Genomic DNA, 10,324 nt, shown 5'->3' with positions numbered 1-10,324 from the left:
GATTAGGGCACCAAGTACACCATTTATAGACTATCAGTTTTGATAAAAGACACCTCATTTAATCTTATGTTATATTAAAATTTTCTAAATATTTTATATAAAATAATATCCAAACCTATCCTAGGACTCGTTTGGCAATAGATCAATGATAAACATAACTATCAAAATTATCAAAACTTCTCGTAAGTAATTTCATTTATGCACAAATATCATTCAAATACAATATTTTTTATTTTTAAATTTTAAATTTCAAAATTTTTTTATTTAATCATTATTCAAACTGCACAAAAATTAATAGAATTTTTACAAATTTTAAAACAAAACATAAAAATCAATATAACATAACAACGTTTTCAAGTTAATTTAAAATAAAAATTATATTAAAAAAATTATATTCAAATAGTTTTTATTATTTTTATTCAAATTATTTTCTTATTTATCCCAAAATCTAATAAATATATTAATTTAAAATATTTCATTACTATTCATATAATTTTAAAATTCAAATTAAAAAGTTAAATTAAATATTATTAGAATATATTTTTTTAATAATATTTTTATTTTAAAATTTAAAAAATTTAAAATTTTATTTTATTTTATATAAAATTTTAAAAAAATTATAATAATAAAATGAGATAAATTAACCGAAAATTATAAAAATAAAACGAGATCGGTGAACAAAGAAACCCTTCCTCTTGTTTCCACCTAGCAAAGACTTGTCTTGTCTGATTTGAATGAGCAGTCCAGCAGACGCGACTAGCTACAGTACTTAAGTAGTGAACGCACGTGGTTTGTATGGTCGTGAATTATGTCTGTCATTCCCGTGTCTCAATTTAAAATTTTAAGATTTTACGTGATATCATGATACCAAAAAGTCTGATCTAGCACTGTGATAATTAGGGCTGTGCAAAATTTTCAAATTTTTGACTGATATTCGTTTCGATTTTAATTTTGATAAAATTGGAATCATCGAAATTCATTGATTTTTTTTTAAAATAAAAATTTAACTGTAAAACGACGTCGTTTTGAACATTAGCTCGAGCGAGATGTCGAGTGCAAGTCGAACGAATCTCTCTGGAAGAGTTCTACTCGAGCGCCACGTCAAGCGCACTTCGAGCGAACCTCTCTGCATGAGTTCCGCTCGAGCGCTGAGTCGAGCGAACCTATCTGTATGGGTTCCGCTCGAGCGCTGTTCGGAATTCCGCTCGAAAGTTGGAAACGACAACTCCGACTCCATCGGAGTCGGAGCACAGCCCTAATGATCAGAGTCATCAGCCGACATTAGAAAGAACGATGTTGTCTAGCTATATACAATGATGAATTCGAACTAGAATCGATAGAGCATTTTAGTACTAATCATGGAGCAAAGTCGATAGATCTATGAATATATATCTTAGAGCAATGTTACGTAACCTCATAATCTCTATACACTACATTTTTTAAAATTTTTAATATTTTTTTAATTATTTTTTTGAATTTATTCTTTTTAAACTAATTCAATTCTTTTATTTAATATTCATATATCAAATTTTTTATCAAAGAAAAAAATAATAAAAATTAAAAAAATATGATGTGTAGAGATTGTGTGAATAACAAGAAATTGTGTAGATTTTTTGTGATCTCAATCAACAATTGTGCAAGAGCAAGGAATTGAAATCGTTGAACGTTGAGAATGATTATTTTTGTTGAGATGAGATTTCTAAATTTAGTTGAGATAAGATGAAATACAAAAATTGAATAAAATATTATTAAAATGTTATTTTATAATATTATTTTTGTTTTAAAATTTGAAAAAATTAAATTATTTATTACATATATTTTGTTTGAGAGTTTAAATTAATTTTTTAATAATAAATTTTAATATTTTTAAAAAAGAGTAAAAAATATTTATACAAACCATAGCTGTATATTACTGATCACGGTAAAATTTCAAAAGGAAAGTCACAACAGATAATCTTCAGGCAGATGTTGGTCCTCAAACAATCAATTGTGGTTCTCTATATTTGGCTAATTACTGTAGTGGAAATTCAAATTGTTTTGGAGATACCCAATCTAATGTGAATTGTTTTTTGTACAAATTATCTAAATTTTAACCATGCTTTAATTTTGACAAAACCAATGAGAATGCTCTTACAATGAACAGAAAATGGAGCTGAATGTTAGGAATCCTACACTTTGCAGAGGATGTATAGTGGACCCTGACAATGTACATCGCATTATATAATCATAATGGGGAATTATCAACTTTACATCTTTCTTTCAAGTGGAGGGACGAGTTCAGCCAAATACAAATCTTGCTTGAGAAAAATAGGAAATTTTGAATTTATGTAAAGAAATTTAATTTAATTTTTTTAATTGAAGTCAACAGAATTTGCACAGTCTAAAATTATATATATAATTATTCAAAATTAGATCATAAAATTTTTTTATACAATTTAAAAATATACAAGTTCTGCATACTTTATTTAAAAAATGTGAACAAATAAATAAAATCTACTTTTTAATATAAATTTCATTTTTTTTTTAAAAGAAGTGCATGGATTGCACACCCTAGATTGATAAATCTTGTATATGCAATAATTAATGAACCATGTCAAAAAATATACCATTTAATTTAGATATTATATCTTTATATATAAATATATATGTATCCAAAAACAAAAAACATTATAAAAATTAAAAATACATGGGAAAATACAGTCGCTTGGATTTTCATTTGTAGAGTGTGTCCTCAACTCCATCTTAGACGGAGTGTGGGGTTTCGTTAACTCTACTCTGTCTTAGACGGAGTATGGAGTTTGATTAACTCTGTATTGAGGAGTTGTGCTATCTCTCAGACTTTAGATCTGTAGAAATTTATAGTTTGGACTAGATTATGACAATCACGTGTGTGTACTAGTGAGCTATTAATGTTATAATTGACTTGTAATGTATGTTTTAGGTCAAATTTGTAATTTTCATTATTAATAAATGCAATATGTATTTTTTCTAAATATATATATATATATATGTATCCATGTATATATGTATATCCATATCTATGTAAACACTTAATATTCATGAGAATTTCAACACCGTACTATATGTTTCTACATCCTCGTAGCCCAAACGGTACCTAAACATGATATGCAAGAGAACATCTAGCGTTGGTTTGGATAGCAAAAGCATTCTATCTCATCTAATTTTATCACATATTATCTCAATATTGAAACACAATAAATATAAATATTTTTAAATTTCAAATTTTCAAATTTTTCATCTAATTATTATTTAATTATTACAATTTTCAAAAACTTTCAAATAAAATATATAAAATAATTCAACTTTTCAACTTTTTAAATTTCAAAACAAAAATAATATTAAAAAATAATATTTTAACAATATTTCTAACTTTATATTATTTTTATTATTATTTTTTCCTCTCATTTTCTAAAATCTCATAAATTAAACATTTCAATTTAAATAATTTTACTACTATTCAGACGTGGAAAGCTTGTCCGAGGTGGTTGAGCTGTGTTATCCTCTTCCCAACTGACGATGTAAAGAGTCAGTTGTGCAAACTGCAAAGTCCTGGATGCCATCATCGAACCCCACCATAATGCTCAAATCAGAGGTCCGGACAGAGGCGGTAGGAACGGAGTACCATCGTGGGGACGGAGTGAGCGAAAATCTTAAAAGATGGTTGATTTGTTCCATATTGGACATATATAGATAAAGTCTCGGTGGTTTGAATTTAGAAATGAGACTAGAGCTTTGAATGAAATAATTTTAAATGAAAGATAAAAATTAAAAATTAAAAAAAATATAGTTAGAATATTATTTTTTAATATTATTATTATTTTGAAATTTAAAAAAATAGAGTTGCTTATTATATTTCATTTAAAAATTTGAAAAAATTATAATTATGAAATGGGATAAGATGAGATGAAATACTTACTAAATCCAAATGGGGCCTAAAGGGTGCAAATTTAAAAAAATGTTGGGTTTTATTAAAGTCCAAAGATGATGGTTGTAAATTTCCTTTACAGTAAAGTATATTCAGGTGCATTCCCTTGAACTAAAGTTTGCATAGTTATGGAACATATCGGTACACAAGAATTTAATGCAAAGAAACGAAAGAGGTTCAAAGTTCAAACTGGAAAGGGAGGATCAGAAACAGGTATTGAATGACTAATTAATCAATAGAACTCGTGTTTCTCCAGGGAAAACCAGTGCAGAATATAGTTAGTGTAGAGTTCAATGTTAAATGCCCAGTTTTGACCACTCCCCCTTCTCTCTCTCTCTCTCTCTCTCTCTCTCTCACACACACACACACACACACACACACACACCTGAATTTCATCATTTTGAAGAGAGGAGAGAGAGAGAGAGAGAGAGAGAGAGAGAGATTAATTGGCAATTATAGTTCCAATGATGATGCCCTCAGCCCTGAATCGATAAGAAATACAAAGCCACTGAATTAATAGAATGCAGTAAATTATACAATGATATTTCAGAGATGGAGAAACAAGCAGTAAAAGTTTATAAATCCACAAAGCAAGGCAATAAGTTCACTCTTAAAGCAGAAGGATAACACGATGTGAATAAGCTGAAACAACCAATTCAACATGACAGCAAGATCAGGAGAGTGGATTAAAGTAATTCAACATGGACAATGAAGTTAATATAAAGATTCACATAGCATGTTAGATATTGCAATAGATGAAAGTATTACAGAATGTTCTTCTCTCTATTCATTTTTAATTGGTGAGCCAGCAACTCAACTAATAATACTACATTTCCCGGGTTCAATCAGAAAAATTCCCTGAAAATTTTGAATTGCTTCTGACTCTTATTGATATGATCATCACTATTCCCTGAAAACTCAAACTCACAAAATCCTGGTTCTTTGCACCTAAAATCATGTCAATCTTTAATTAATAATTAATTTTATTGAGTAGCATCAATCTAAATATTTCTTCAAAGTTTTTCTACAAAATATTTGTACTTTCACTTTATAAAAAAAGCAAGATCCTTATATTTGAAAAGATAACCTAATACCAGAAACCAGAAACCAAGATTCTACATATATCTTCATTTCTTCTCAAGATGATCTATTATCGAATTTTAATCATTTTTTAAGCATGAAGCATAAGGTACATTAGCACTTTGTTAGATAATCACTTTAAAGTAATGTACATGAAATTTCTCCTCTCAAAAATGGCCAGTCAGTGACTCAGTGGAACTACTATGTAAGGAAGCACCTTCTCTTCACCCTAAATTGATGTTTCCAAACCACCAATAGTCTAATACTCACATTATTGGACCACTGTGAGTCTCACTGTGTAAGGATTGTATGTGTAAAGTTAAGGGTTTTGAGAGAAGAATAAGGAATGAAGAAGAGGGAAAATATGGGTAGTCCACAATCATGTCCTACCCTCTTACCCATTTCATTATATATATATATATATATATATATATAAAAGCTGAGCTAACACTAGACATTTATTCCCTCTAACAGTATGAAACAAACAATTGCTGGTGGAAATAACATTCCCTTCCATAGTTGCAAAATAATCACACTTTTTTAGGTAAATTACATGTTTTTGGACTTTATTAGACTTTTGCCGCCTTGACTTTTACAAGTTTTATTTTCTTAAAAGACAGACAAAAAATCTATAAGGTTACGCTAGACCTCCATACACGTTTAGACAAAATTGATACATTTGGGAAAGAGAATCAAGTGATGCCGCATCAATGTCTAAGTGATCTGCTAATTATACCACATCCTGGACTAAAAAATCCTAAATTCCTGGATAAGACGGGATTCAGGAAACCAAGGCTCAAAGTTTGCAACCATGATTTCAGGCTTGTTTGAGAAGTGAGATGATCTCCTCTCATCTCATCTCAAAACTTCTCATAATTTCTTTCCCAAACATCACTAAAAAACAAACAATTTTAAATTTCAAATATTCAACTTTTTCATCTAATTTTTACCTAATCATTACAATTTTTCCAAACTTCCAAACAAAACACAAAAAAATACTACCTTTTCAAATTTAAAATAAAAATTATATTCTAACAATACTTTAACTTTATAATATTTTTATTCAATGTTTTCTCTCTCATTTCCCAAAACTCAATAAAACATCTTTAACTCAAACCATTTTATTACTATTCATAATCTCATCTCACTTCCCAAATGAGCCCTTCATTTGATGACAATATGAAGAAACGCGATAATTTTAAAGAACCAACAATGACTAACAACAACTTGTAAGTCCAGACAGACGTGAAAAATAAACATTTCAAACAACAGATTTTCAAGCAAACATAGAAGAACTATTATATTCTTCACAAAAGAGAGATCATATATCACCTCTTCAAAATGGCAACCTCATAGAATAAAACATTAAATCAATACATTTTGGATGAATGGTTTGAAAAAAATGGTGAATGAAGAAAGATGGTACACAACTAGAGTATCAAATAGATGATTGTGCGATATTACTTCATTGGTTCATCAAAACATCAATCCAATCAAAACTACAAGGACTTTTAAATTTTTAATACGAGGAAGGTAAACTGTAATTAGCCCTATGCAAAAGGAGGATTATAATTTAAACTTCTTTTGACTCTAATTATTTTATCTTGGGTGACAGAAATAGCATGAGTGCATGCACATTCAATGGCAAAAGTGCAGATACTCCATGGTGTCACGCCTCCCCAACATCTCTCCCAACCACCACCACCACCAATGGGAATATACGCACACAAAACAAAGCCGCTAGATGCTACCATATACAACATACAATAATAATGCACCAATTCCAATAAAACTCACGAATTTAACAAAACTCCAAAGAGCATGTCAAACTAATATAATCTCTAATGAATAATGACAGCGAAATTACCATCAATATTGAAGAATAGGTAAACCAAAGAGAAATATAGTTAACAAATTATATACAATGCAAGACTACGGATCCCATAAAGTACAAATTTGAAGATTACAAAATGATGAAACTATAGCAATTCCTCAATACAGATGGCAGAAAAGCAGTAACTAACACATTACAATTATATGTAACACTATGTTTCATTTAAACACCGTATAACAGATAATTAAGTAACGATTATGGAGACATTTATTAATATACCTCTGCCATAACTAATCATTTTTTCTTTTGATAAGTCAGTCAAAAGACCTTATCAATTCTTCTCCTTTACCTCACGAGCAACAATAAGTTCCTCCATGTAATCAGCATCACCAGTGTCGGAAGGCATCAGTATCTCATCCTCAATTGTGAAATTGTATCGTTCACCAATAGCTCTTAGAAGCTGGTACACTTCAAACATAGTAGGCCTGTCCTTGGGATTTGATGCTACACAACTACATGCAACTTTAAGAAACTGAAAAGCCTCACCATCCACACCGGTCCCAACCAACGATTTATCGATGGCATAATGGAGTTGGGAGTTGCTCGACAGCTGCGTAATCCATTCTACCAAATTTCCTTTGAAGTCTTCAGGAGCTTTAGCGACATGTGTAGGTCTCTCACCAGTCACCAACTCAAGAAGCACAGTTCCAAAGCTGTAAATATCACCCTTTGGAGTGGCCACCAGAGTTCGTGCATACTCAGGAGCGACGTAACCCAAATCCCCAAACTCCCCATTCACAAAAGTACTCATATGTGTATCAATCGGGTTCATGAGCCTAGCAAGGCCAAAATCAGATATTTTGGGCTCAAAATCCACATCCAGTAAGATGCATTTGGAGCTTATGTTTCGGTGGATAACACGGGGATTGCAGTTATGATGGAGCCATGCTAATGCTCTAGCTGCCCCTATCCCAATCTTTAGCCTCAAAGGCCACTCCATAAGCTTGCCACCATCATCCACATGATGCAGTTGATCATAAAGGGTACCGTTTGGCATGTGCTTGTAAACCAAAAGCCTCTCCTTCTTAGCCACACAAAAACCTAGAAGGGGAACCAAGTTATTGTGTCTTACACTCCCAAGGGTAGCCATTTCAGACAAAAATTCTTTCTCAGAGTGTTGAGATTCCTGCAACCTCTTAACCATAAGCGAAGTGCCATCATCAAGGACTGCTCTGTACATGGTTCCTGTTCTTCCTGACCCAATGATATTGTCTTTGCTAAAGTTGTTAGTAGCCTTCATGAGATCATTGAGTCTCATTTTCGAAACTGACGTTTCAAACATGGATACCTGAAGCAAAATAGCTTTATTTCAACTATAATACAGTAGCTTGAATCAGCAATCACAGAAATTTGGTAAAATATGTAAATGCATATGCGTGTGCGTGTGTGTGTCTGTCTTTATATTTAAAAATATGTACATATATACATGTGTGTGGAGAGAGAGACAGAGGGAGAGAGATCAAACGCAAGAAAGAAAGAAAAATGAAACTACTCTCTTCACAATAATTTATGGATCAAGAAAAGATCCATTAAGTTAGCTTGCCTTGATGCCTTTAGTTCCCTTTAAACTCTTTGCCCATTTGTTTCCTTCAGGGTCATCGTCCTTCTTCTTCACAGACACTCTACGTAACAAGAAGAACATACCAATAGTCACACCTAAGGCTGAAACAGTCACCCCACCAACTGCTGCTGCCACAATAAGTACAGTGCGAGACTTCTTTGGAGCTGACTGGCAAGGATCCAAAGGTTTCCCACATAGTCCAGGATTATTTGCATAACTATCTGCTTGAATTGAAACATTGGCAAAGGCAAAGGAAGGGACTTGCCCTGTCAAAAGATTGTTCGCCACACTAAATTTCTTAATCCGAGTAAGCTGACCAAATTGTAGAGGAATCTGACCAGTCAACCTGTTATGGTCGAGTTTAAGTGTATTCAAATAAGTACAATTCGTAAGGCTAACAGGGATCTCCCCCGATAAATTGTTAGATGAGAGATCAAGAGATGTCACAAACGATAGAATGTTGTAGATATCTAGCGGAATACTTCCAAACAGTTCGTTGCTAGAAAGATCTAGCCCTGTTAAGCTCGAGCAATTCTGAATGCTACGAGGAAACTGGCCCTTTAGCCCCATATCTGAAAGCCGTATATTTAAAACCCTGTTCTCATCAGGATGCCAACAATCAACCCCCGTAAATTTACAGATGAAGCCCTCGGTTGTGTTGTCAAAATTCCATGAAGATTTCAAGTAATTATAAGGATCCTCAAGTGATTCCTTCAATGTTTTTAAGCAGTAAATATCGGTCTCAGTACCGTAACTCAAACTACAACTAAGTAGCAGCCAGAGAAGAGCAACGATAATGGCAGCAAGAAGTCGGCAATTCAGAACCATTGTCATCAAGATTTCCAGCAAAGGGACGGGGAGGTATAGATTAAAAAAGAGAAGACTAGCAGATTACTTTTGAATGCATACCATGTGCTCAAAATTCTGTACCTCATAACATCATATCCTGAGACAAATTCAAGACAAACACGAGTAAGTAAAAACCCAATCCAACTCTCCACATATATTCTTCTCAAAGCATACCTAGCTAGAAATATGAACACCCGAAAAACCTGAAACATCCTTATTCACATGGCGAAACAAATTTGGTAAGAAATCCAAAAACTTGACTTACCCAATTTCGGTTGACTGGGATACTCTATACTCGCAAAGTCCAGACTCCACACTGAAGAACGAAAAAACAACTAACCAACTACACGAAAGGAAATTGGTGAGAGAATTCAACTAACCTGAGATTGATATTTCAGAAGCTGTAACTCGGAAAGAAGGAGGAGATTCGAAGAGGGATTCTTCCGGTTTTTTCTTGGCCCATAAAAGAGGTTCGGAAACAACGACGAAACATCGTCCTGTCCTCGAAGATAGGTTGGAATATTCAAAGCCTGTATAAGAGCGTAAATTCACAAGGTAAGAGAAAAGAGGATAACACTTGAATTCAACGAAGCAAGTGTGAACTGGAATAGCTTTGGTGGAAAATATGGGGAATTTAGCTTACAGAAAGCGAGTCGAGAAAAGGAGATGGAGGTTCGTCGGGTCAAAGAAGGAAGGCCACTTTGTCAAAGCCCCGAGAAGACGTTTTCAGTGCTTGACTAGTCCGCTTGTTGGTAATGAGAAAGCATGACACTTGGAACGGTTGAAAGGAAATACAACTTTTAAATTTTTTTTTTTTCAAATTTTTTTAATATCTTTAATTATTAAAAAAAATTAAAAAATATATAACTTTACTAATATTAATTTCTTTAATCATTAAATAAAATTAAAAATTAAAAATAAAATCAAATACAAAAAAAATAATAAATTAACAGTAATAAGATAATAACTCCATCATTATTCATAAAGTATAGAG

At 32.1% G+C, this 10,324-nt stretch overlaps 1 protein-coding gene across 2 annotated transcripts; it reads right to left on the bottom strand.

The window, feature by feature from the left end:
- Positions 1–6,889: 6,889 nt before the first annotated feature.
- Positions 6,890–10,076, bottom strand: LOC108988966 (probably inactive leucine-rich repeat receptor-like protein kinase At5g48380). Of its 2 annotated transcripts, XM_018962393.2 has the most exons (4): positions 9,974–10,076; positions 9,711–9,860; positions 8,464–9,427; positions 6,890–8,208 (listed from the first exon to the last, which is right to left on the bottom strand). In XM_018962393.2, the coding sequence occupies exons 3-4, from the start codon at positions 9,313–9,315 to the stop codon at positions 7,192–7,194; spliced, it is 1,869 nt and encodes a 622-aa protein (XP_018817938.1). In that variant the 5' UTR covers positions 9,316–9,427; positions 9,711–9,860; positions 9,974–10,076; the 3' UTR covers positions 6,890–7,191. The 2 variants fall into 2 exon arrangements, with proteins under 2 accessions (XP_018817938.1, XP_018817939.1); XM_018962394.2 differs by lacking the exons at positions 9,711–9,860; positions 9,974–10,076 and adding an exon at positions 9,596–9,703.
- Between the last annotated feature and the right edge of the window lie 248 nt (positions 10,077–10,324).

The sequence above is a fragment of the Juglans regia genome, chromosome 5, assembly GCF_001411555.2.
Source record: "Juglans regia cultivar Chandler chromosome 5, Walnut 2.0, whole genome shotgun sequence".
NCBI classification, from domain to species: domain Eukaryota; kingdom Viridiplantae; phylum Streptophyta; class Magnoliopsida; order Fagales; family Juglandaceae; genus Juglans; species Juglans regia.
The sequence above is the reverse complement of the archived record's forward strand: the minus strand, read 5'-3'. Positions and strand labels throughout refer to the sequence as shown.

What these genes read in the sequence shown, in the direction of transcription:
- LOC108988966 (XM_018962393.2), bottom strand. Translation starts at nt 9,315, where the DNA reads ATGACAATGGTTCTGAATTGCCGACTTCTTGCTGCCATTATCGTTGCT. An exon ending in AGGGAACTAAAGGCATCAAG is followed by an intron (nt 8,209 to 8,463) that starts GCAAGCTAACTT and finishes ATTTTGCTTCAG; the next exon opens with GTATCCATGTTTGAAACGTC.